The sequence below is a fragment of the Podarcis erhardii genome (assembly GCF_964252035.2).
Source record: "Podarcis erhardii genome assembly, chromosome: 16".
Classification (NCBI taxonomy): Eukaryota; Metazoa; Chordata; class Lepidosauria; order Squamata; family Lacertidae; genus Podarcis; species Podarcis erhardii.
This window is the reverse complement of record NC_138514.1, coordinates 27,227,307-27,254,448: the sequence shown is the minus strand read 5'-3', so window position 1 is coordinate 27,254,448 and position 27,142 is coordinate 27,227,307. Positions and strand designations below refer to the sequence as shown.

Sequence of the window (27,142 nt, the reverse complement as noted above, 5' to 3'; positions counted from 1 at the left end):
TCCTCAGGGTCCTTTCCAACTCTACAATTCTATTATTCAATTGCTTGGCTAGGTTTGTTAGCTGATCATTGTTTCTTATGGCTTTCTTCTTGATCCCTCGAAACAAAAATGTGATTCTTCTGTGACCAGCAAGGCGGGGTTTGTTAGGGGAAGAGCAGTAGGCAGCTGGGGTGTATGTTGATGGCAGCCCTTGTCCTCCACCAACCCATAATGCAAATGTCGTGTCCCAGCACAAGACAGCAGCCAGGCATTGTTTTGAAATGAGTCCCGCCTACAGCCTCATGCTACCGGCAGCTCTTTAAAATGTGTGCCGCCTTATTCACATAAAGGAGTGTGCTGGAAGTCTTCCCTCCTAACCCTAAAATTAATGGTTGCACTTCTGAAGGCTGTATTTGTAGTGTCCTCTATCCTCCAAATGCTCTAGGTTATGGTCACATCCCTTGCAGGATGTAGTGTTCTGTACCAGGGCTGGGCGATACCTGGTTTTCAACTTCGATATATCCCTGGCTAAACATTGCCATGTACTGATATATCATGATGTCTGAAATAAGGATTGAGCTCTGTAGAGGCATTGGCTGGCTTCATGGTTTTCCCCACATCATGATTTTTGCATAGCACACCCACCCACCCCATGATTCACAATATATTGCCAGGTCAAAAATTATGAAACTGATATCACAATATGGACTTCAAACTGGTTTGGGATGATAAATTGATATATTGCCCAGCCCTATTCTGTACTCTTTCTTTCTTTTTGGAGGGATGGATGGGGAATAAAAGACTGCAAATGCAGAAATCCTCATGTCAAGCAGGTAACTTAATAGCTACTAGTGTGGCTTTTTAAAAACTTCCAGTTGGAGTCAGCTGTTGCTTCTGTATTCAAGTACCTGACAGATCATTCCTAGATCTCTTTAACAGCTTTTTGACCCCCTGTATTCTTCCTAATTCCTCTCTTCCCTCCCCTCCAGTTCCATCCTGTTCTGTTAACAGGATGGCAGCAATCTAGGTATGGGATGTTTAAGATGGCATCTGCTGCTGGGGGTAGCTAGTGAAAGACTTTTCCATAGAGCAGGAGTGAGCTTTGGAAAGCGGCAGGTTCAAGTGTGGGGACCAAAAGCTAACTGGGCCTGTTTGTTGTGTCCTCCCTTCTCTGGTGCAGGTGACGGAGCTGAACGAGCCCCTGTCCAACGAAGAGAGGAACCTGCTGTCGGTGGCCTACAAGAACGTGGTGGGGGCCCGGCGCTCCTCCTGGAGGGTCATCAGCAGCATCGAGCAGAAGACCTCGGCCGACGGCAACGAGAAGAAGATCGAGATGGTGCGGGCCTACCGCGAGAAGATCGAGAAGGAGCTGGAGGCCGTGTGCCAGGACGTGCTCAGCCTGCTTGACAACTACCTGATCAAGAACTGCAGCGAGACCCAGTACGAGAGCAAAGTCTTCTACCTGAAGATGAAAGGGGACTATTACCGCTACCTGGCCGAGGTGGCCACGGGGGAGAAGAGGGCGACGGTGGTGGAGTCCTCCGAGAAGGCCTACAGCGAAGCCCACGAGATCAGCAAGGAACACATGCAGCCCACTCACCCCATCCGCCTGGGCTTGGCGCTTAACTACTCTGTTTTCTACTACGAGATCCAGAACGCCCCCGAGCAGGCGTGCCACCTGGCCAAGACGGCCTTCGACGACGCCATCGCTGAGCTGGACACCCTCAACGAGGACTCCTACAAGGACTCAACGCTCATCATGCAGCTCCTGCGCGATAACCTAACGCTCTGGACAAGCGACCAGCAGGACGACGACGGTGGCGAAGGCAACAACTAGGACCCCGCCCCCCCCTCCGGATGGACTGGCAGCCGCACGCTGATGCTACTACTGCAGTCTTTAATTTTGTTTTCCCACGAGGTGTGGGGGGGAGGGGGTCGGGTGGGGGAGGGGGACAAAAAACAAAACAAAACACAAAAAGGAGGGGCGACCTTCCAGGGAGGCTCCCCCCGCAACCTGTCTTTGATTGCCTCTTTTGACACTTTTGCCAAAACACAACTTAGCGGGAAAGGTCAGGCTTGGCTGTGCTTGGGTGGAATGGAGTAACTCGATTGTGGCAGCCTCACAATGGCGAATGGACTGTTCTGTAGACTTATTAATTCAAGGGGGAGCTGTCTTTTAAGTTATCTTAATCGCTAGGCGTACGTGGAAGTTGACGATGACTAACTTGGATGGAATGGCCCTCTCTTTCGTTGTTGGGGTTTAATTTTGTGTGTGTATGTGTGCGTGTGCGTGTGTTCATTTGAGAGAAGCAGTTCTGTGGTTCCAGTAAGGTTTCTCATCCATCTGTCCCCCAAGTTAAAATGTCCCCTGCCTTTTCCGTTGTCGAGGTGCATCTGTGTGTGTCTCCTCTCTGATATCTGCTCCGAACTTTTGGAACGCTCATTACAGCATAATTTCAAAGCGGGAGGAAAGTCCTAGGCTCCAAACCCGTAAGAGCCCATCTAGTCAGGATGCTTGAGACAGCTTTCAGTATTATTGCTAAATTGCAGTTTTAACAGTGTTTTCTACATGACAGCCATATTTTTGACACCGAGCCATTGAGTGTAAACCTTTTTTTGCTTGCTTTTTCTGGCTTGCCATCTCCCTTGCAACCTTAACACCTGCAGATGGGCTTCACCCACCCGACTCGGTTTCCCCAGTTGCCCAAAGGCCACCTGAAGAACATCCATCTGTTGGCCATTCTGTTGGGTGCTTCGTAAGCAGCTATACAGTACAAAGTCCCAAGAGGCCGCCCCCAGCAAGAAGCGTTCATAATATAATTGGTCAAAGGAGGAGCTGCTGAACTGTAATGTAATTTGACTAATTCAGGTCTGTATGTCTCATACTGTACCTGGTATATTCCAAGACCATGCTGATTTCTTCCATTTTTTTAAAAGAAGGTGAAGGTGTCATGGCCCCTTCTGCAGGAATCATGCTGCCATTGTGATTATAATCTGAACCCCCCCCCTTCTGTGCCAGAAGATTATGGCAGATCCCTGGTTTCCCGTTTACTAAAGCCGGGTCTCTGATCTGTGGGAAGCCTGTGGTACGAAGTGAAATGATGTGGAAATGTAGTAATTTCATAAAGGTGAGAGCTTGCTTGCCAGTGTTCATTTGTTTTTTAAAAAACACCCCCCCCAAAAAAAACCCACAACCCTTAGGCACTCTAGAACTTGTAGAGAATCCGTTCACATACAGGTCTTGATTCCTTGAAGGGGAAAAAAATAGGCAATTATGGTAGCTAATCAAGTCGTTTTCTGTCATTTTTCTACCCACCCACCCTTTTTTTGAAAAGAGAGAAAACAGATTGATGGTTTTCCTTCTCTGGTTGCCTGCTTTTGTTCATCAGGGGCTGCATAGAAGGAGAATGGCCTCCAATGGGTCCTTCCCCTGTGCAACACCATTTGTCTTCCCCTTGTGGAGATGAATGACTCCATTTGACACAGTGCTGTGTGGTTTTTTGTGCTCACGTTGTTTGATGCTTTGGGCAGTGGGGGTGAGCTGCTTTGGTGGCCTGCGAGTCCCAAAGGCTGTCTGGGTTTAAGAGCGAATCGACAACAGGCAAAACGCTAGCAAGTCCAGCATTAAAGTATCCAAGCAGCTGCATTAAAAAAAACAAAAAACTTTCGTTGCATCGTGAGAGTTTGCACTCGGTGACTTTTCCATTATTATTATTATTAATATTCTTTTGAGCCATCTCGGGGAAAGAGCCACGCCAAAATCCCATGGCTTATCTTACGTTCCGTGGGATCGAAGTAGAGGAGGGAGAGGCTTGCAACCTGGGTAAACGGACGGGAACCTTTTAGGAAATGTCGCAAGACTACTTTGGAGGCCATGTCTAGGCTTCTGTTTGGTTTGCAATCATGTAGTGTGAGCTATGAGTCTCCCTGGCTTTGAATTGGAAGTGATTTACTGGAATTACAAAACCTTTTCTTGATGATGATGATGATGATGATGATGATTTTTATTTTTTATTTTTGCTCTGGCTGCTTTAGGAAAACTTTATGCAGGGGGGAAAAGATCGCACAAGAGGGCTAAAACCTACGGAGTCGCGGGTGGGGTGGGGACTTGTGAGCAGCTTGAATGGTTTCTTTCGATTTGTTTTGTTTTGTTTTGTTAAGGAAATGCACTTGCCTATATGATAACTGTCTCTCCAGTGAAATGAATAACTGCTCCATTATTCTATTGATACAATATTGTGCATGCTGGTGTTGTATTTCTATAAAGTAGCTTGAAATTTATTAACTTATACTGTAGATGTTATGTATTCCTATGACAAATAGTCTTCAACAATTTTTTAAAGTTTTTTAATTTATTTATTTTCCTCCTATTTTTTTCCCTTCCTTTTTTGGGGGTAAAAGTTTGCTCTACCAAATAGTGATCGTAACGAAACTGATCTGTTATGGATGTTGCTATAGTGACATGCAATTATATATGATTTTTTTTAAAAAAAGGAAAGCAAAAGAAAACACCAGTGTTAGCTTAATCTTAATGTCTGGTGTTCGTCATGGTGAAATTATAACTATTACAGTGTAGGGGAAAAATGACTATGTTCTTCGAATGAGCCTTTGTTTGTGCTTTTCTGTCATGTTATGCAGTGAACTCTTTTTAAGGTCTAATCAGTGATTATTTTTCCAACTCCGTGTTTCTGTAAGGAATTATTTCACACACGGACCATTCTTAGCAGTTTTCCTCAGTGATGGAATATCATGAATGTGAGTCATTATGTAGCCGTCGTACATTGAGCAAATAAACTTACAGATCTGATGTCAGTGCTATTTGGTCTTTGTGTTGGAATCTGCTTTATTCTTGGCAGCTGTGAATGGGCGTGTGTCTGGGAATCTGTCTGGCTGCAGCGAGATCCTGTTGAGTGCAGAATACGCTCTGTATGCAGGATCTCGTAAGCTGCAGCCCAGGCTTGGAGGTCTGTATGAAGGGGTCCACTGTAGTGAAATGGTAGGAAGTAGGAACCCCACGATTCTTAATATGTTCTTCTTGATTATGGAACCCAGTTTGGCAGTATTCTGTTCCTATAAAGTACCTCTGACATGTGGTGTTGCAACCTGTTCTCCTTGAAAGCCTACCAAGGTGCTTTGGCCACTTAGCCTGAATTAGAATTCAGTCGTACCTTGGTTCTTGAACAGAATGCGTCCTCGGACTCTGTTCGACTTCCACAACTGTTCGAAAACCAAGGAGCGTCCTGCAGCCAATCGGAAGCCGTGTCGGACGTTTGGCTTCCGAAAATCGTTCGGAAACCGGAACACTAACTCCTGGTTTTCGATCGTTCGGGAGCCGAAACATAGGATTTCCAAGGCATTCAGCAACCCATTCAGCTATGGAGTGAATGCTTTGTCTTAAATATACTACTGTTTATTGCATTTATAGCCCACCTTTTTCCTCTAAGGAGCTCAAGGCATATGGTTCTCCCACACCCCATCTGAAGGCAGCCCCGTTAAGGGAGGTTTCTAATGGTTGGTGCTTTATTGTGTTTTTAATATTTTGTTGGGAGCCACCCAGAATGGCTGAGGCAATCCAGTCAGATGGGCAGCATATAAATATTATTATTATTATTATTAGGGAGGCGGGTGGCGCTGTGGTCTAAACCACTGAGCCTCATTGGGCTTGCCAATTATTATTATTATTATTATTATTAATTACCAAGTGAGTATTTGAACCCTGGCCTTGCAGATCCCAGTCCAACACCCTACCTGTTGCACCACACTGGCTTTCAAATAGGATGCTACCTTATACTGAACTGAGTCAGAGCTATGGCCCATCTGGAATTATCCAGGTTTTCTGGCAGGGAGTCCCTCCAAGCCCTGCCTGGAGCTGCTGGGGATTGAACCCAGGAAACTCTGCATGCCAGATAAGATGGAGCAGGGAACAATGGTTCAGGACACGGGTGGCTAAATGCCATCAAAAAGCAGATGTTCATTGGCGGTAGCTTGTCCATTCAGTGGACGGTTGGATATAAAGGGTGTTGATTGTGGTGGACACTTCATATATGCAAGAGTAGTTTAAATACCAAGCCTTGCCTGAACGTTATGTAGGTTGATTGGGGATAAACAAATGTGTGGCTTACTCCTAACATTTATCTTGCCACCTGAGCAGACACTTGCTTGGAGAAGATCTGGCAGGTATCAATTCTGCCACCGCTGCATCTCCATCACGTCCACGCAGCCCATTTAAACTGGGAAATCCGTGCTGGACTAGGTTAGATTAGTTGACAATGCAGCTGTAGCACTGCTGGCATGTCATTCAAGGGTGTTGATGGCATTGCCTTAGAGGAGAAACGGGACCTATGCGTCATGGACTGGTTGGACGCAAAGGAATGGTGGGAGGAACCAGCTGGGGAACCCCCAGGGGAAGAAGGCTCAGAGCGCAGGGAGTGTTGGTAGGATGACGATGAGCGGTCAGAGGGAGAAGACTGTGGGGAGGAGGTGTCAGAAGCTGAAGGAGCAACAGGGCTTAGTGAGCTGGGAGAGTCCGGGCAGAGAGAAGTCCAGAATCAGAGGCAGAAGCTGAAGCAGGAGAGGAGGGAGGCCAAGAGGCAGAGATGAGTTAGGTTGGGGAAGAGTCACTGGTTTATCGCCCTCCTGCAACAAGCTCCTCTTCCCTTCGTGTCCCAGGATCAGAAGAGGCATGAAAAGGGCTGAAGAGAGATTACTGATGCACAGATGCAGTCTCTGATTGCTTGGAACATTTTTTGGAGAGGAGGAAGACTTAGGCAGCTATGGAGAGGCGGGGACCAACTGAGAGTCTCAGCAACTGCTTCATAGAGGCAAGACCTAGTGGAACTAAGTTGCTGGGCTCATTAGGCCTGACACTCCTGTGTTGATCATGTCTTTGCCAATAAAGACTTCACTCCAATTTGCACAGTGTGATTTACTGCTGGCTCGCTTCTCACGCGATGGCTCTCTGTAGATGTGGTTGGGCTCTCAACGCCTTGCCTGGGGATGATGGGAGTTGTAATTCAACAACATCTGGAGGGCCATAGATGCCCACCCCCCCTTAAAGGTTTTGTGGGTCTCTATGCACAGGCTTGATGTTCACCAAAACCAGAGCAGGTTTCAGAGGAGTGGTCTGCCTTCAGTCTTGCCTGTGTAAGTTGGAGGCTGATTGAAATTGGAGTCTACAGATTTCCTGCCCCTGTTCTCTATCAGATCTGAGGATCTCTATCAGATTTAAGGAGGAATGTCTCTGGGGAAACCTCTTGAGAGGGCACCCAAGGGCCATGGATTTCTGTTTTTAGTTTTCCATTCTGGGGCTGTGAAGTGTAAACTTTCCACTCCCGGTTGTCTCCTTTGCAGAGCCAGTGAGTCAAGGCACAGTTCTGGCTCCTGGTCTGATCCAGCAGCCAGGATTGTCTTACAGTCTTATGATTGCTGCTGCACAGAGAGACTTTAAAAAAATGGTGAGTCACCATTTCTGCAGCACGGGCTAAGCGAAATGCCAGGGTGCAGCTGCATATGTTAGTCACAACCCATTCAAAAGCTTGAGTTAACAGCACAGGCACCTTCTCTCCCCACACACCCCTGGTAACTCTTAGAGGATGCGCCTGTATTTCTGGAAACATGTACTGGTAAGTCTTCCAGCATCATAGGCGCTTCTGAAGTTTATATGTGCTGAAGCACTGGTAAAGATTGAGGTGCTGCAGGGTCACAACTCCCATTGTGCAGTTCCAGGGGCCGCACTCGCTATGGATGATGGGAGCCAGAGTCCAACAACATCTGGATATGCTTCACATATTAACTGACCTAAAGGCAACCAATGGACCTCATTAAACCAATTGTCTACATCGTGAAAAGTCATAGTTCTAGCCAATTCTGCACCAGTCAGGCTAGAATTGGGAGTACTGTGTCCAGTTGTTGGCACCATGTTTTGGGAAGGGTGTTGAGAAACTGGACAGGTGGAGGCTGAAACCAAGGAAAATGGGGCCCTATGCCCCCAGTCCTGCCCGCCCTGTCTTCTTACAACCCACCAGGGAGCCTGTTGTTGGCTCTCATACTGTTGGTCTTCCATCCTACAAGTCCTAATGGGTACCAGCTTGCCGCTGTTGGAAGATAACTGGAGTGGGCAGAAGTCTGGGAAACTGCTTTGTTTTCTCGTGGTTTCTTCTGCTCTGTAGGGTAGGACTTGAACCAGTAACTTGAAAGTTACAAGAAAGGAGATTCTGACTAAACATCAGGACGAACTTACTGATGGTAAGAGCCGTTTGACAGTGGAGTGAGCTAAAAACCAGATTATGACACATGCCAACATTCTACATGTCTGGGTCAGCTTGCCCTAAAGAAAAATGTTTTTAGCAGGTGCCAAACAGAAGGCACCTAGCTGATTTCAATAGGCAGGGAATTCCAAAGTGTGGGTGCTGCCAAGTTTGATTTCTTACAAACATGGAACAAGCGTTATATGACTCTGGGTCTCTGAGCACAGGTGTTACATGCTGTTGGGGACTTCTGCCAGCATTTGACCTTCTTCTGAATCTCCCTCCCGCCACCACTTGAATAGGCTAATAAGGTGCAGAACTAGGACCACTTAACCATGAAAATTGACTTCTTGATCTTTGGCCAGTCACTGTCACCCAGCTGAACGTCCTTCGCAGTGCTGTTCGGAGGGATAAAAAGGGAGAGGGAGAGAGAGATTCTTTGCAGAAGCGCTTTCCATGCCATCACACACACACAGCTCGGAATCGCACGGAGAGGAAAGCTACACCTGTTGGGTTTCTGCCTCTTGTTACAGAAGGGACCGCCAAAAAACAAATTTAATTAATGATATCACCATGGGGAGATGGATGTGCTTGTCCTGGGATCTGAGGCTTGCTGCCAGCTCCTTTTCCGTGCCTCGCTTTACATGGGGTCCTTCCGACCCCCAGTTTCTTGCAAAACGGACCTCGCTGCAATGCAGAAATCCCCCTCCCTTCCAGCTGCGCAGGCGCACTTCGCCCGCTTCACCTCTCCTGCACGGCAAGGGAGCTCCTGGCTGCTGCTGCAGCAGCATCAGCTTCCAATCCCCGCCTGGCGTCTGCTCGGCGGCGCTGCCACCTACAGGCTGCTACTGAAATGGCACCCTCGAGCGCACCTCTGTCCTGCAGAGAGTGAGGTGGTAACTGATCTACTGCGTTAGCAGCACAGAGGTTACCTCCTCGGGTGCAAGCCTGGGCAGCAGTGTGCATGTAGGTCCGGGGCTGCCCAGAAAACAAGACCCCACCCCTCTTGGCCTTGTGGTCCAAAGGAAAGCAGAGTAATGTGTCCATTTGGCAGCTTGGCTGCCAAATATTTGGATTTGTGCCTTTCCTTCTCCCAAATATATCCTGCAAGGCAGTGCAGGTTTCAGATCAGTTTTCCTTCTCCTAAATGGGCTCCATTCCCAGGTTGACGAGCCCCATCTTCCACAAGCAGGACCTGGTCCTGAGCATAGCTGTCAACGTTTCCCTTTTTTAAAGGGAAATTCCCTTATTTCGAATAGGATTCCTTGCAAGAAAAGGGAAAAGTTGACAGCAATGGTCCTGAGCAGAAGAGCCCTCTTTGATTAAGAATACCGGTACATGCTTGCTACAGCCCCCACCCCTAAATATTACTACCTCCATCCGGTGTCCATTGGGATTGATAGGGTGAAAAGCAGGGAGGCCACCAGTAGGGGGTGCAAGAGATAATGACAGGCAGAGCCAACTCCTGACTGCTTTTAAGTAAGAAGGCAGGCAAGGGGGGTCTGGGCAAATCATAGAATTGTAGAGTTTGAAGGGAACCTGAGGATCATCTAGTCCAACCCCCTGCAATGCAGGAATATGCAGCTGTCCCGTATGGGGATTGAACCTGCAACCTTGGTGCTGTCAATACCATGCTCTAACCAACTGAGCTATCGAATCAGCAAAGCATTAAAAGCACACACATGTCAACTATTAAAAATAAAATAACAGGCATGAGGAAATCAGATGGGGAAGGAAACTGCTTGCCCACCCTCCCATTTGGCAACTGGCCTAGAGGGATGCGGGTGGCGTTGTGGGTTAAACCACAGAGCCTAGGACTTGCCAATCAGAAGGTCGGTGCTCCGAATCCCTGTGACGGGGTGAGCTCCCATTGCTCGGTCCCTGCTCCTGCCAACCTAGCAGTTCGAAAGCACATCAAAGTGCAAGTAGATAAATAGGTACTGCTCCGGCGGGAAGGTAAACGGCGTTTCCGTGCACTGCTCTGGTCCGCCGGAAGCGGCTTAGTCATGCTGGCCACATGACCTGGAAACTGTATGCTGGCTCCCTCGGCCAATAAAGCGAGATGAGCACCGCAACCCCCCGAGTCGGCCACAACTGGACCTAGTGGTCAGGGGTCCCTTTACCTTTACCTAGAGGATTAAAAACTAATCAGCCAGGTGTCACAGGCTGATCAGCTGGCAAAGGCACTTGACAAACTCCCCATCCTCTTTTTTGCTGCCTGCACCAGGCCATAAGTTGGAATTTGTTAGGTCTAATGAGCTCAGGGTTACAATCGGCAATGCCAGTGTTTTAGCTGTGGAAAAAGAGACCCCTTTTCTGCCCACAGGTATTCAAATTCTGGATAATGGTTTGTCAGTCAATGGTCAAAGCACTCAAACACCCCATTCCAATTTCACCACAGTTCTGTTTGCTAAATGCATGGGACAATCAGCTGCAAGGTTTCAGGAACAGGACGATGGCGGCTGCCAGGACTTCAGTTGCCCCTCAAAAATGGAAAATCTTACAGGACATGCAACTTTTCCTTTGGTATAAAAAATATGTGGAGTTTAGCATCAGGGTATAGGGTGGTATATAAATTCAATAAATAATAATAATAAGTGAGGGGAGACTAATAAATTATATAAGGCTTGGAGGACCCTGATAAATTGTATGCTTTTTGGTGGGATTTTATCCTGTCTGCAGCAAATGCAGACACACAGAACTCATTCCCTACAGTACAACGTACAAATCAGCACTTTCTGAATGGACTTGAGTGGTGAGAGTGTCAGACCAGGACCTGGGAGAGACCAGGGTTTGAATCCCCACTCAGCCATGAAGCTCATTGGGTGACCTTGGGACACTCCCTTCTGCTCAACCATGCCTACCTCACAGGGTTGTTGTCAGATGGGGAAGAGAGGAGGAGAGTCATGTGCGCCACCGTGAGCTCATTGGGAAAGGTGGGCTGTAAACTCAATAGAAACGCACGCCTAGTATTAAGTCCTGCATATACAGTGGATGTTTGGGTTGTGAATGTGCTCTGTGCGGGATGCACGTTCGCAACCCATGGCGTTCGCAACACACAGCAGCACCTCTGCGCACGCGGGGGTTGCGCTTCTGCGCATGTGTGACCGCCAAACCCCGGGAGTAACCAGTTCCGATACTTCTGGGTTTTGGTGGTCTGCAACCTGAAAAAACGCAACCTGAAGCATTTGTAACCCAAGGTATGACTGTACTGCGCTGCTTTTGGATACTTCTATTGTTTTTATTGTATTGATTTGTTTAAAAAGGGAGCGGATGGCGCTGTGGTCTAAACCACCAAGCCTCTTGGGCTTGCTAATCAGAAGGTCGGTGGTTGAATCCCCACGACGGGGTGAGCTCCCGTTGCTCTGTCCCAGCTCCTGCCAACCTAGCAGTTCAAAAGCACACCAGTGCAAGTAGATAAATAGGTACCACTGTGGTGGGAAGGTAAACGGCATTTCCGTGCACTCTGGCTTCTATCACTGTGTCCCATTGTGCCAGAAGAGGTTTAGTCATGCTGGCCACATGACCCAGAAAGCTGTCTGTGGACAAATGCCAGCTCCCTTGGCCTGAAGCGCCGCACCCCATAGTCAACTGGACTTAACCATCCAGGGGTCCTTTCCCTTCACCTTTTACCTTTATTGATTTGTTTGATTCACTTCAATAATTTTTTTTTTAAAAAAAGCTCAAACTTTTAAACTGGCTGATATATCTGTGCCTGAAGAGCAAATTGATGCACAGGAAGAACTTTCTGAGGGTAAGTAAAGCTGTCTGACCATGGAAAGGATTCCCTCAGAAGGTAGCAGAATGTCCTTCACTGGAGGATTTTAAAATGGGAGTTGGATGGCCATCTGTCAGGGATTATTCAGCTGCAATTCCTGCATTGCATGGGGTTGGAATAGATGGCCCTTGGAGTCCCTTCCAGCCCATCAATTCTACAATTGGTAGGTGATGCAGTTTATGGCCCTGTCCTGAAAGAGCTTCACTAGCCTGTCTAGGTGCTGTCAAAGAGACAGATGCAGCCCAGACTTCCTTCCTTCCTTCCTTCCTTCCTTCCTTCCTTCCTTCCTTCCTTCCTTCCTTCCTTCCACCTTGCCCAAGTGTGCAAAGGACACTTGTCCTTTAAAAACTGGTCCAGCGCAGGAGCTTTGCTGGGCAATCAAGGACCATCATCTGGGCTGTCAGAAAAGAGCCTTCAGCTGTTACCAGCACAGAGGAATATTCCTGTTTCCATCTGTGAAGTGCTGGAGAGCGAGAGAGCACAGACAGCATCGCAGCCAAGCCTTTTCTGCTGGTTTGCCCACCCTCCGTCCCCAGAGGGGCACATCCTGCTCTGCGCCACATCTCTGGTGCAGCGCGGCAGCTCCGGAGTCCGGCCTGATCCCTCGGAAATCTGCATTGGGACGAGGAGGACTGCAATTGCAGCAGCCTCCCAGCCTGCCACGCCCTTTGTTCTGGGCCTGACACACAATTCCCAGTGTGCAAGCACACTCGCACACATTGCTTGTGGCCAATCCCTGCGCAATCTCGGCAGCCAATGAGGGAGAGGGAGCTAGCAGCTGGCTGCCAAATCACCAGTCTGTTGCTAAGGCTGGAACAAATTGGGGAGGAGGGAGAGCCTCCCCCCCCCACCTCGTGCCTTGTGGCAGAAGGATTTGGGGAGGGGGGGGAGGAAGAGAGAGTTCACACATATTTTCCTGCGCCTGCTGCATGCATGTGGGGCTTTATGTAACTGCAGCTGGGTCAAGCCCAGGCCGTCAGTCACATCCTGTATTAAGGCCCGCCGGGTCAAAACGCCCCAGCTAAGTCCACCATCTGGACTTCTGAAATTAAGAGGCGGCTTTTGGAAGCCGGGAAGTGTGTCCCGAGATGAGCATCTGGAGACAGTGTGATTTGGAGGCAAAGACACTCCTGGTGAGCCCCGAGGGGCCTGCAGATTTGAAGAGGCACTGCTTGAACAGTGGGCCCCTGAGCATGTGCAGAGGGCCTCCCGCGGCACAAAGGAAAATGTGGCTTTAAGCAGATGTGGAGCAGAGCAGATTTTCCACCACCCCCTCTAAATATGGCTTATTTGGGGAAAAAAGGGGTGAAATCCCATGGCTCTTACATGCTTCCTGGTTCAAGGAATAAAAATAATCAGAGTTCCTGATGGATCAGGCCAGTGGCCCATTTAATCCACATCCTGTTCACTGAGGGGCCAACCAGTTGCCTGTGGGAAAACAGCAAGCAGGATTCGAACACAAGAGCACTCTGCCTCTTTTCTGCCATTTCCAGCAACTGGCATTCAGAAGCATAGTTGCCTCCAACTGCAGAGGCAGCACAGCCGCCCTGGCTAGTGGCCACCAATAGCCTTATTTCTCCTGCAGGAGTGAGTTCCATAGTTTAACTCTGGGGGGCCTTCATGGAGAGAGGTTTGATATTTGTGTGCAGACGCCCTAACATGGGATATACAGTCCCTCCAAGTGTCCCTATTTTCCAGGGACAGTCCCGGATTCGCAGAAGCCATCCAGGTTTCCGATTTGATCCTGAAATGTCCCCCCCCCCCACTTTTCCTTAGGATGCCCTTATTTTCACTAGAGAATTTTTGGGAGGGTATGGAATTATGCGACCCTCAAGCCGAGGAGGTAAGTAACTCGACAACTTTCAGAAGACATCTGAAGGCAGCCCTATACAGTGGTACCTCAGGTTAAGTTCCTAATTTGTTCCGGAGCTCTGTTCTTAACCTGAAGCTGTTTTTAACCTGAAGCACCACTTAAGCTAATGGGGCCTCCTGCTGCTGCCGCGCTGCCGGAGCACGATTTCTGTTCTCATCCTGAAGCAAAGTTCTTAACCTGAGGTAATATTTCTGGGTTAGCGGAGTCTGTAACCTGAAGCGTATGTATCCTGAAGCTTATGTAACCCGAGGTACCACTGTATAGGGAAGTTTTTTTAAAAAATGTCTGATGTTTCATTATGTTTTCATAGAGGTTGGAAGCAGCCCAGAGTGGCTGAGGGCAAGCCTGTCACATGAGGAGGGGCGGGGGCATAAATAATAAAATTATTATTATTATTATGGAGTAGGACGTCACTGTTTTCATTGGAGAAGTGTTGTAGGGTATGATATGAAGATCTCTTAACTGCATCTCATCAGGAACGGTGGCTACCCAGAAGCCTCCACTGTTGCGTAGCAACGAGCCCAAGAGATGCAGGTTTGCGTCTCTGGGCCGGCCTAACAACCATTGCCTTGCCGTCAAAGAGAGCACTACAGACAGCATGTGCGGATTTTATCTGGGCAGGATATTTTCCTCCCGGTTTCTTTTCTCCTCTCCCTGCCTGCCCTTTAAAAGGACACACACACACCCCCCACACCGGACACAAGGCAGTAAATGACACAATAAACTAACACAATGGCAATGCATTCTCCTTTCTTATCCGGACAAGTGTGAACATCCCCAACACACACATACACACATACAGACCCTCTGAATGAAAGAAAACAAGCATGCGCTTTGTGCGCAAACAATGCGGCTATGTCAGATTAAAGTTTTCAGCGGTGACATTTCGAAACCCCCAAACAACACCCCCCCAACATTCCAGTAAAGAGTAGGATATTAGGAAAATAAAGAGGACGCACTGCTCTGCAACCACCACCCTGAAATAATTCAAGCCCTGGAAAATGCCAAACCATTATTGGATAGGTGAAAGCAATTATTTACTATTTGAATTGGTTGGTTGATGGCATTTACATCCCATCCTCCCCCCCCCCAAAGAACTCGATGTGGCACACATGGTTCTTTCCCCTCCTCAGTTAATCATCACAATAACCCTGTGAGGTAGGCCAGGTTGAGAGGCAGTGATTGGCCCAGTGAGCTTTATAGCTTTGTGGGGTTTTCAACCCTGGCCTCTCATGCTTATGTAGGGCTGCTACTAAGGATATGCAAACCTTTCCGTATTATTTCTCTCAGGTTTTTGTTATTCCTGTTTAAAGTTCACCTCCACATCAATTTCTGATTTAGTTAAAAAAACAAGAATATGCACCAGCATTTTAGTTTTTGCAGATCAATTTTCTTTACTGTAATGCATTTCCGTATGTTGTTTTCACTAATATGTGCATTGTTATGCAAATTTTACCAATGGCCTGTTGTGTCCAGCATCCTGTTCTCCTAGTGAACAAACATGCCTGTGGGAAACCCGCAAGCAGGATTTGAATTCAAGAGCTGTTTGCCCTCCTGCGATTTCCAGCAACCAATATTCAGAATTATTGCGGCCTCTGATCTTGGAGTCAGAGCAGAGCCGTCATGGCTGATAGCCTTCTCCTCCAATAACTTATCCAGTCCTCTTTTAAAGCTGTCGAGGTTGGTGGCCACCACTGTTTCCTGAGGAAACAAGTTCCACAGTTTAACTATGCGCTGTGTGAAGAAGGCCTTTCTTTTGTCTGGCTTGAACTTTCCAACATTCGCCTTCATGGGATGTCCATAAGCTCTGGTGTTATGAAAGGGGGGACGGCCTTTTCCTCTATCCATTTGGCTGGCCCTTTTCTGAACCTTTTCCAACTCCTTTTTGAGGTGAGGCGACCAGAACAGTACACAGCACTCCAAAAACGTAGTGGATTTGTATAACCGCATTCCGAGCCTGGAAGCCTTCATTTCAGTTCCATTCCCAATTATCCCTAGCATGGAATTTGCCTTTTCCACGGCTGGGCCGACGTCTTCAATGACCCACCAACTACGAACCCAAGGTCTCCTTTCCTGGTCAGTCATTAGGAGCTAAGAGGCTTCATCTCCTGTGCAACTGGGGTTCTGAACCAGTGGTGTAGCATAGAGGGGTGGGGAGCAGAGGGGCTGTTGCCCCAGGTTCAGAATTTCAAAAGTAAAACCGCTTTGAGTTTTTTTAAAAACAACAACAATCAAGTGGTGTAAAAAAGCCATGAAATACAGTGGTACCTCGGGTTACATACGCTTCAGGTTACATATGTTTCAGGTTACACACTCCACTAACCCAGAAATAGTGCTTCAGGTTAAGAACTTTGCTTCAGGATGAGAACAGAAATCGTGCTCCGGCGGCATGGCAGCAGCAGGAGGCCCCATTAGCTAAAGTGGTGCTTCAGGTTAAGAACAGTTTCAGGTTAAGAACAGACCTCCAGAACGAATTAAGTACTTAACCCGAGGTACCACTGTAAATAATAATGATAAAATATACGGCCGCTGTCACAGTCCCCTGCCCAGCTTCCCTCTCCCTGCTGGGAAGACCCCTCCCCACTAACATCGCCGCTGCCCCACCCTCGCAGGAACCATGGGTTGAGGGTGCAATATTTGCCTTGCCCCGGGCACTGGCAACCCATGCTACGCCACTGTTTACTGTAGCTCTTAATCATCAAGACACACGATGGTGGAAGCAACAATGCTTCTGAATGTCAGTTGCTGGAATCCACAGGAGGGACGAAAGTGCTTTTACTGCTCAGGTCCTGCTTGCGGATGTCCCATTGAGCCATCTGGCTGGCCACCGTGAGGCTAGATGGACCATTGACCTGATCCAGTTGGTTCTCCTTCGGATCTTCGTTCTTAATCTTGGTGCCCTGGGCTGCCGGCTTTGTTCTCTCCCCTGCCTCACATCCCCCTAACCATACAAGAGAGGCTCTTCTGTGCCTTTGCAGCAGCTCTGACCATATAAGGCCTCGCCTTCATCGCTAGCCTGCTTCTCTCGCTCTGCCTTCCTCCCCAGCCTGGTCAGGGGCTCCTGGGGGACCGTCTGCAACTTGATTGCACCAGCTACGTCGATGTGCACTCACAATGCTTGACTGCGAGGCGACATCCACCTGCGATTTTAAAAGTTCCAGCTGTCGGTATCGAGATGCCATCGAAATGCTGTGTGTCAGGGGTTTGAAACCTCCAGCTCTGACGGCCACAGAGGAATGTCTCTGCGCAACTCCCGTTTCACCTGTGCAGACAAATGCATTCCTTCTATTTATTTATTTTTATTCTCTTCTGGCCAACACCTTTTTTTCCAGAATTGGAAATGTGTCTTTTTCCCTAAGATATACATTCCCCCTAATATAATGCTTTTTAGTTTTGGTGGTTTTTTTGGGTGGGGGGCAGGTTCACTTACAAATGCACTTTACACACATCTGCAGAAATTACTTAGCAGGAGAACTGCATGGCAAAATATGGGGAAATGTGGACATACAGTGGTACCTCGGGTTACATATGCTTCAGGTTACATACGCTTCAGGTTACAGACTCCACTAACCCAGAAATAGTGCTTCAGGTTAAGAACTTTGCTTCATGATAAGAACAGAAATCGTGCTCCAGCAATGAGGCGGCAGCAGGAGGCCCCATTAGCTAAAGTGGTGCTTCAGGTTAAGAACAGTTTCAGGTTAAGAACGGACCTCCGGAACGAATTAAGTACTTAACCCGAGGTACCACTGCATTGTTGACATATTGTTCCGGAAAGTGCAAATCTGCTAGATTTGCCTTTTAAGTACAAACTGAATAAAAAAATTTCCCTTCCCTCACACCAACATATTGTTATAGATTGGGGGTGGGAGCTAAACCCAAGAAATTAATAAATGGTCAGATTTTGATTATTTGGAGTATTGAAGGGGAAATTGCAGGCTAGTCGGGGGAAACAGGCTAAGTGTTAAGTTGTGGGTGAACATATCAGACGACCCAGCGATTCTTCAAACAGCTCTTCTTTATTCAGAGGCCAGAACAGAACTGAACTGAAGGGCTCAGTCAGCCTGCTTATATAGAGCTCTAGTACCACGTTACTGTAACAACTTTCTAAAACTATCCAATCACTGAACGTCACTTTCGATCCTTCATTTGCATAACTATCTGCAGTATCCCCCTGCTGGCCCAGGGTGAGAACTTCAGTACATAACACCAAGCTTCCTTTCCAAGCCAGGGCCACACCTGGGATGGAGGCATGAACACAACAAAAGGTGTTGATGCCCCATGTAAGAGGAGTCCTTGGGCCTGGGCAGACAGAAGGTTATCAGGGTAACTGGGGGTGAAGTGACAGGGAAAGAGGGTCCTTAGCAAGGTGTGCTGGGAAGAAGAGGGCAAAGAACAAAGACTGAGATCCATCTTGGGCAGGATTGTGGAAGCCAACTGCAGCCACTTGCTAGCCACAGCTGGCCAATTCTGGCTGGCCTTAAAACCTTCCTTGCCCCCTTTCTGCTGATCTTATATGTAGCTGGTGAGCTCCATTCAGACTGGTGGGTTTCAGGTTCATTTCCCACATGGTTTCCTTACATGGAAAGAATTCTCTGTGAGCATGGAAAAGGCTTTGAGCCACTGGTGGACAGTAAACACACTGAGTTGCAGAGAGTGGGCCTGCTCCCTAGAGGGGTTGCCTAGCAACTGTGCAACCCAGCCAGGGATGACCAGTACTTATGAATGGGGTTGGTCATTGATGCATTACCCAAGAAGAGGAGGAGGAGGAGGAGGAGGAGGAGGAGGAGAAGGAGAAGGAGGAGGAGGAGGAGGAGAAGGAGAAGGAGGAGGAGGAGGAGGAGAAGGAGAAGGAGGAGGAGGAGGAGGAGAAGGAGAAGGAGGAGGAGGAGGAGGAGAAGGAGAAGGAGAAGGAGGAGGAGGAGGAGAAGAAGAAGAAGAAGAAGAAGAAGAAGAAGAAGAAGAAGAAGAAGAAGAACAACAACAACAACAACAACAACAACAACAACAACAACAACAACAACAACAACTACTTTATTATTTATACCCCACCCACCTGGCTTATGTTCCCCAGCCACTCTGGGCAGGTTACAGCAATTAAAAAAGTGTAAGACATTAGACGCTAAAAATTTCCCAGTAGAGGGTTGCATTCAGATGTCTTCTGAAAAGGACCAAACTGTGGAGAAACATTTTGTGGAGAAATGTATTCTGTGGAGAAATGCTTTGAAACATTTACTTGTTAATGATAATAATTTTTGTATGTCCATTGCATCTGACTGTCTGTTTTGAAGGCCTTGATTCTTAGTCCACATGGATGCCCGTTAATCGGCCGACTCCCACCATGACCCCAAACACAAAAACAAGACGATTCAAAATAAATAAATCAAAAACCATACATGGGGTTTTAAAAAAACACAACTTTATTTGTGGCACTGTTGCAGAGGTCTCTGTCTTTACAAAAAGGGGATACAGAAGGGTTTGCCCGTTTTCGAAACCCGAGTGGTAAACTCCCACCCGGCATTTACACCTTGGGAGCCTCTTCCGGTTTCTTGGCTCCTGACGGGGTGATTTGGGCATGTGCCTCGAAGGTGACAGGAATCTGGATTTCGGCAGACTGAATGGCCGGCTTGGGCAAAGGAGCCTCTATTGTCAACATGCCATCGGGGGAAAGGGAGGAGCGGACTGCAGCAGGGTCAATACCAGGGGGCAGCCTGTAAAAGGGAACAGAGAAGCATGAGAGTGGAATGAGGCGAGGTGCCCAAAGCAGTACATTGTTATGGGTTCAAGGGGGTCAGTCTGGATGATATCAGGGGATCCCTTGCAGGCCTGTGATCCTGCACCCAGTGAGGATTAGTATCCAGCAGAAGAAGCTGCTGAGCTGGTTGGACAAATTCCTTTGCAAGGTAATGAGAGACAGATGGCAGAAAGGCTTGGAAAAAATCAAGATTGAGGTTGGTGGGGCAGCAGATCTGCCTTCCTTGTCCTCAGACCCTGAAAAGCTTCGCTTCTTTCCCCAGCCAACTGGTTCAGCTACTTACGTGTATTTTCTTGTGAAACATCTGGAGATGAACCCATGATCATCCTGCCTTTCTTCATGCTTGCCTGAAAAAGAAAACGACATTGTCATGGGGCCATTGATACATCAATACATGCCCCATGGGCTACATTCATTTAACTCTTCCCCAGGCACCCAAGCAGCTCTATTCAACCTGCATTCTGAAGCATAGGACCGTAGAATTGTACAGTTGGAAGGGACCCCTATGTCTCTCTCTCAGGTCTGGCCCAAGATATTTTGCCACCTGAGGCAGACGAGAAAATGCATCCCATCCCTGCCATTATCTCACCCCTGCAGGGTTTAAAGCCACATGCACACCCTCGCCAAAGCAGAATCCAAGAGGCAGAGATGGGCAGGGCGTGAGGGGAGCAGCAGGGCCAGTGCCCAGCCACCAGCGAGGTGCAGCAGAAGCAGCAGCAGCCTACGCCTGGCTTCCTCCGTGTCAGAAACACTGGGCAAGAATGTCATGCGGAGAGCGAAGGGAAGCCTGTGGCATCTGCATGCACGCTTACTTAAGGATGGGTTATTATTATTAATATTTATTATTATTATTATTATTACTATTATTATTATTATTATTAAATTCTATACCGCCCTTCATCCGAAGATTTGCAATGTGCAATTTGCAAAGTGAAAACACAAGAATACATACCATAATAACAAGCAAAAACACTAACACAAACAGACAGTCCAAAAGGCCACAGATTGTTTAATTATCCAAAGGCCTATGTCAGTTTCAGGTTCTCATTTTTCCAATCTTAAATTATTATTATTATTATTATTTTAAAAACCTCCTCATGGAAATTCATCAGCATTTTAATGTGAATTTCTCTTAATATGCATAAACCTATGGAATTTTCTCTCCTTTGCCCCGTATGAGGGAAGAACCCTGGAGTTGGTATTTGGAATATTTCTTGGCGGATACAAATGATTTAATAACCAAGTTCCTCCTCTCTCCTCAAAGGCCTTGCAAGATGGTACTCTCATTTTAACTGCTCTTTGCATCTCAGGTTTTCTCCTTGTAGCACATTCTGTTTCAAATATGTGTGTGTTTTACTCTGTGCATCATATGGTATTAAAAATACATGAATGCTGCATTGAGTGTTGTTATTTTTCACTCTCTCTTCTATCTTAATGGGTTTGTTCCAGCATAATAAGTGATTTGATGAAACTTTCTCTAATATACATATTCCTGCAAAGTAATCTTCCTCAACAGAATGCTGTTTGCCATGGTTCCCACCCACCCACTGAATATATGCATTTTTAGGTATGTTTAGCCCAAATATATGCATTTCTTTACCCTAGTAACACTCACTCTTCCAAAATAATATGCATTTCTGCAAACATAACTTGGCTGGAGAACTGCGCTGAAATATCTGGAGACGTTCAGATTTGAATAGGTGGCCTGATATGGTTTGTGGATTGCTCCAAAAAGTGCGAATTACCTCTGTAGGCCTTTAAATATGACCCGAACCAAATTCTGCCTCTCATCCCTGCTACTGAATGGGTGAAGTTTCAGACTTGGCATAAACCACCTTCCCCTTTTTTTAAAGATGGGGGAGACATATGTTTAAAAAGAATAGATATTTAATGCTTAACATGGATGAATTGGTTAGAGCGTGGTGCTGATAATGCCAAGGTTGCAGGTAGAATCTCCTGCATTGCGAGGGGAGTTGGACTAGATGTTCCTCAGGGATCATTTACAGTTCTATGATTCTATGAATATCTGTAGGGAAATCACTGGTCACCCCGAGCATCAGTATGCCTCTTGCCCTTCGGTCGGCGCCAGAAGGGAGGGAGCCTTCTAGGCTGGATGGCATGAACAGCTGTAACTTTGAGCTTGCTTCCCTCCTCCTCCCTCCTCCTCCCCTTTCCTCGTGTGCTGTGTCTTTTTTAAAACGGTCAGCCTAGCAGGGGCCGTTTCAGTGCTGATTTTCATCAGCCACTCTGAGAACCCTGGACCTGGTATCAAGCTCCGAAGAAACCAACCAACCAACCAACCTTCACTGCTGCCGTATTTTTTCGAGAATTGACTGCAACACCAAACCATTCCCTCTTCCTTGTGTTCCTGCCTCCCCACCCTTGCCTGCTGCTGTGCTGGTTGCCATGGCCACATGTTAAGCCATGGACTGCAAACATCCATTAATATTTCAGAGGGCGATGAACTGAGATTTGGGGGGGGGGACCCCACAAGGATGGGTGCCGGCTGTGGTATCAACAGAGCATGAGAAGTGGGGCGGGGGCTTAGCTGTCAACTTTTCCCTTTTTTAAAAAGGGAAATTCCCTTATTCCGAATAGGATTCCTCGCAAGAAAAGGAAAAGTCGACAGCTATGGGTGGGGGAGCCACATTTATCCCGTCCCAATTCCTGAGGGGGGGGGGCGACTGAGTGAAAGCATGAATAATTCAGAATGGCAGATTCTGGGGAGGGGGACAGAGGCACCCAGCAGCTGAGGGGGTAGGGAAGGACAGCGAATATAATAATGCTTCCCAGAAAGGGCGTCTTGCATGTAGTAGCAAGGGGGGAATCTGTTAATTTGGGGAGAATGATCGTTTTAGTAATAGCCAAAATGTCCAGTATAGTATAACTCTCTCATTTCCACCTATTTTTTTTTTTTATGTTTTGCCAAATAGGTTTATTGTTGTCTCAAAATAAACTGTTCATATTTCTTAATATTAAAAAAGAAAGAAAAAGAAAGGGTGTCTTGGGGGTGGGTGGGGGGTGGGGAGGTTGTGATTCCAGACTTCCTCCCCGCTCCTCCTCTGCCCACGATTCGCTAAGGCGCAAACTTGGCACCTGATCAATCTCATTGATTTTAATCAGGGGTGTAATGTGGCAGCTGCAACCCAGCTGGCTGGGAGGAGGAGAGGGGGAGAAAAAGGGGGGGGGGAGGAGCTCTCAAGCTCTGTGCTCCTTTGTCTGGCTTCTTGGGCCACACCCATCTTTGTTCTTTCCGGCTCCTCTGATTGGAGGAGCCTGACCGAGGGAAAAAGTGGGGAGACCTGACTCAGAGCACTCATCGTCCTGATGCGCCTCAAAAAAACAAAAGCATTTGCCACAATAAACCCAATGGCTTTTAAGGTGTCACAAGACCAGTCCTTCTCTCCCTCCCACCCAATTTTCTGTTACTGACTAATGTGGCTTTATCTCATTAGCTTTTCCCCTCCACCGTTGGGCTGAAAAAGAGAGGTGGGGGGGGATGATCTCCCCACCCCAAGAGGGAGAGAAAAAGAAAACTAGCAAATTGTATTATTAGTAGTGCTGATATCTCAGTCGGTAGAGCATGAGGCTCTTGATCTCAGGGTTGTGGGTTGGAGCCCCACCTTGGGCAAAAGATTCCTGTATTGCAGAGGGCTGGACTAGATGACTCTCCTGGTCCCTTCCAACTCTACAGTTCTACTATTCTACAATTCTAATTACCCATCCTTCACCAGCAGGTCTCTGGACACACTACAAGGATTTAGAATTCTGAATTAAAAACAGTAAAAACAGATGGCACTTGCAGGAAGAGGGTTAAAGGTAAAGGTAAAGGGACCCCTGACCATTAGGTCTAGTCGTGGCTGACTCTGGGGTTGTGGCGCTCATCTCGCTTTATTGGCCGAGGAAGCCGGCGTACAGCTTCCAGGTCATGTGGCCAGCATGACTAAGCCGCTTCTGGCGAACCAGAGCTGCGCACGGAAACGCCGTTTACCTTCCCGCCAGAACGGAACCTATTTATCTACTTGCACTTTGACGTGCTTTCAAACTGCTAGGTTGGCAGGAGCAGGGACTGAGCAACAGAAGCGCACCCCGCTGCGGGGAGTCGAACTGCCGACCTTCTGATCGGCAAGTCCTAGGCTCTGTGGTTTAACCCACTGCGCCACCGCGTCCCTAAGAAGAGGGTTAGGGTCCTGCAAAACATGAATTTCCAGTGCCATAGGAACATAGTGATCTGACTTCTCCCAAGTCAGACCATTGCTTCATCTTAGTACACTGGTACCTTGCTTCTCGAAAACCAAGGTGTGGGTTCTGATTGGCTGCAGGAGCTTCCTGCACTCAAGCGGAAGCCGCGTCAGATGTTCAGCTTCTGAAAACCATTCGCAAACTGAAACACTCCCCGGTTTGCGGCATTTGGGAGCCAATTTGTTCGACAACTAAGCCATTCACAAACCAAGGTACCACTGTAGTGTCCTGCGCTGACTGGCAGCAGCTGTGTCCATGGCTTCCTCAATAAGTGTTTTATTATTAAATACCCCCTTGCCTACCTGGAGATTCAAGCCCTCCACCTGCCACCTGAGTAGAGTTGGGACAAAAGGCAGGAAGAAGCAGCTGCACAAACAGAAGATGGGGACACCTGGCTTGGCAACAGTACATGTGAAAAGGGTCTAGGGGTCTTAGTGGACCACAATCCGATCATGAACCAATCGTGTGATGGAGCAGCAGCAAAAGAAGCTAATGCTGTTCCAGGCTGCATCCACAGAAGTGTAGTGTCCAGATCAAGGGAAGTTATAGTCCCGCTCTATTCTGCCTTGGTCAGACCCCACCTGGATTCTTTAGCTGTGAATCCTGCTTTTTGCAGGGGGGTTAGATGACCCTTTGGATCCCTTCCAACTCTTCAGTTTTGTGGTTCTATGAGTGCCATGATCTAGTCTCCTAGAGGCTTGGGAAGATTCCACATTTTTCAGCATTGGAGTCTCAGCAGATTTTTGAGTTCCACATCACCTGCCCTTATTTCCGAAAGCAGAGAAAGTGCCTTATCTTATTTTCAGGCTGCTAGAACTTTCTTTTGGTCCATTCATCACACACACACACACACACACACACACACACACACACACACAATGCCTGGGCAGCTCCAATACATTTTGTCACCTGAGGCAAAGGGCACAACGGCCTTATCAGAGCTCAAGGACACAATCCAGCCAGGCAAAAATACTTCAGAGTGCAGAGAGCCAGCGTGGCCTAGTGGTTAGAGTGTCAGTCTAGCTAGAACCTGGGAGAGGCCAGGGCTGAAATCCCCACCCCATCCCAGTCCTGCAGGAGCTCATTGGATGACCTTGGGGCCCCCTCAGCCTAAGCTACCTCAAAGCGGCATTGCGGAATTAACTGAGACAAGGGAGAACCAAGTTTGCTACCATGATCTCTTGGGAGAAAAATGCAGCAAATCTGTTCATCCATTGAGCAAGTCAGCCATCCATCAATGGATTAATGATTGCATTAATAGACCACCTTTTCCTCCAAGGAGCTCCAGGCGGCATACAGGGTTCCCGCTGCCCCCCATTTAATACAAACAACAACCCTGCGAGGTTGGTTAGGGTGAGATTGCGTGACTTCCCCCCAAGGTCATCTAGTGAGCTTCATGGCTGAGTGGGGATTCGAACCCAGGTCCTGGTCTGACACTCTACCCACTACACCACAGGAGGGACGGGAGGGTGTGTGCCTTGGGGAGAGTCATTTGGGAGCCCAACTGAGGGTTGCCTCTAGGCCATACTGGGCCTCCAGGCCTGAAGTCCCCCTCCCAGCCTCTCAAGGGATGGCACTTACCTGTGATCTCCACAACGCCGTCTTTTGTTTTCACCACCAGCTCCTCGGGCGCAAAATGGTTGACGTCCAAGGCCACTTTCCAGCTCTCGGAAGTCTGCCGGATCTCTGAGATGCCGCTGCTGAGCTGGCGGCTCAGTGCCCTGCTGTATGCTGGGTTGGCGGCTGGGCTGGCAGCGGCAGCGGCGGCGGCTGGGCTGGCGGCCACTGGCTCTGGGCTAGGGCTGGCCAGAGGGCGGATGTAGCCCGGCCAGCTGGTGGTCCCCGCAGGCCACTTGTACCAGTCCTCAGGGATGAGGGGCATCCCAAAGGACTGGTCGAAGAGGCGGCTGCCCCGGTACCAGTCCCGGAAGGGGTCCCAGCTGGGGCTGCGCAGGAAGGTGAAGGGGACTTGGCGTTCTGTCATGGCGAGGCGTCCCGGAGTCGTCCCGAACCGCTTTGTGGAGCCTCTTGACTCCTGTGGAGAGCTGGAGCCGCCAGCTGCCCCTTATCAACAGACAAATGCCTATTTTGGGAGAGGAATTCCAGAGGTCTATTAATGGAAATTACTCTTGGCCGGAGGAGCTGGTGATGAATGTTGCCCAGGTCCTGACAGCATTTGTCATTTCTGCCCTGTGTGTTTTTCCAGGGAGGGGAGCAGTGGGATGGAGACCAAGTCCCATCGGAGCTGAGCAGGATCCTGACTTCCCAGGCCTGCGTTTGATCTCAGCAAACTGAAAATAAGCACAGGCCAGCCTGGGGAGGGAATGTGTTTGGGGAATACAGTGGTACCTCCAGTTAAGTACTTAATTTGTTTCAGAGGTCCGTTCTTAACCTGAAACTGTTCTTAACCTGAAGCACCACTTTAGCTGATGGGGCCTCCCACTGCTGCTGCGCTGCTGGAGCATGATTTCTGTTCTCATCCTGAAACAAAGTTCTTAACCTGAAGCACTATTTCTGGGTTAGCGGAGTGTGTAACCTGAAGCGTATGTAACCTGAAGCGTATGTAACCCGAGGTACCACTGTATTCACATCCCAGATGGCTCAGGGGTCGCTGGCCTTCCCTCCTCTGCCTTACTTATAAGAGGCAGAGAATCTTGGAAACCTGAGGGCTAAATCCAGCCTGCCAAGCCTCTCATAACCATAGAATCATAGAATTGTAGAGGTGGAAGGGACTCCAAAGACCATCCAGTCTAGCCCCTTGCGTTGCAGGAATCTTTTGCCCAATGTGAGGCTTGAATCCATAACCCTGAGATCAAGAGCCTCATGCTCTACCGACTGAGCTAAAAGCCATCAATGGCCTTTTCCTCCATGAATTTGTCTAATCCTCTTTTGAAGCCATCACTGCCTCGTGTGGGAGGAAGTTCCACAGTTTAACTGCACTGCATGAAAGGAGGGCTTTGTTTTACCTGGCTTAAATCTTCCAATGTTCACCTTCATCTTCCAAAGTTGGTTCTTGCAACTCTCTACAAGCCACACCCCTCTGTGCAGGCCACACCCCTTAGTGGCTCTGGAGTACCTGAGTCTTTCGTATGTATGTCATAGGGAGCTGCCTTAGAACAAGTCAGAGCAGGGGTTCCTCTAGCTCAGTGCGGTTTACACTGACTGGCAGCTGCTTTCTAGCATTTCAGGCAGGGATGTTGCGAGTTTGTGGGAGCCAGTCACTTATATTCCTATATATTCCCTGTATGTATTTCTGACCCATGTAGGACCAG

General features: G+C 48.2%; 3 protein-coding genes across 3 annotated transcripts in view; 1 reads left to right on the top strand and 2 right to left on the bottom strand.

Moving 5' to 3' along the window:
* Positions 1 to 4,786, top strand: part of YWHAG (tyrosine 3-monooxygenase/tryptophan 5-monooxygenase activation protein gamma) — a 28,240-nt gene extending 23,454 nt beyond the window's left edge. Inside the window, exon 2 of the mRNA XM_081843649.1 lies at positions 1,160 to 4,786. Within this exon, the coding sequence (XP_081699775.1) occupies positions 1,160 to 1,816 (657 nt within the window). The 3' untranslated portion in view covers positions 1,817 to 4,786. The remainder of the gene's footprint in view (positions 1 to 1,159) is intronic.
* Positions 1 to 27,142, bottom strand: part of LOC309331411 (uroplakin-3b-like) — a 178,405-nt gene that overhangs the window by 112,308 nt on the left and 38,955 nt on the right. The gene's annotated exons all lie outside the window — the stretch shown is intronic.
* Positions 19,271 to 25,915, bottom strand: HSPB1 (heat shock protein family B (small) member 1). The gene is made up of 3 exons (XM_081843657.1): positions 25,452 to 25,915; positions 19,912 to 19,975; positions 19,271 to 19,584 (listed from the first exon to the last, which is right to left on the bottom strand). Exons 1-3 carry the CDS (start codon positions 25,852 to 25,854, stop codon positions 19,395 to 19,397), a joined length of 657 nt encoding a protein of 218 aa, XP_081699783.1. The 5' UTR covers positions 25,855 to 25,915; the 3' UTR covers positions 19,271 to 19,394.

What these genes read in the sequence shown, in the direction of transcription:
- HSPB1 (XM_081843657.1), bottom strand. Translation starts at nt 25,854, where the DNA reads ATGACAGAACGCCAAGTCCCCTTCACCTTCCTGCGCAGCCCCAGCTGG. An exon ending in CGGCGTTGTGGAGATCACAG is followed by an intron (nt 19,976 to 25,451) that starts GTAAGTGCCATC and finishes TTTCTTTTTCAG; the next exon opens with GCAAGCATGAAGAAAGGCAG. An exon ending in TGTTTCACAAGAAAATACAC is followed by an intron (nt 19,585 to 19,911) that starts GTAAGTAGCTGA and finishes TCCCTTTTACAG; the next exon opens with GCTGCCCCCTGGTATTGACC.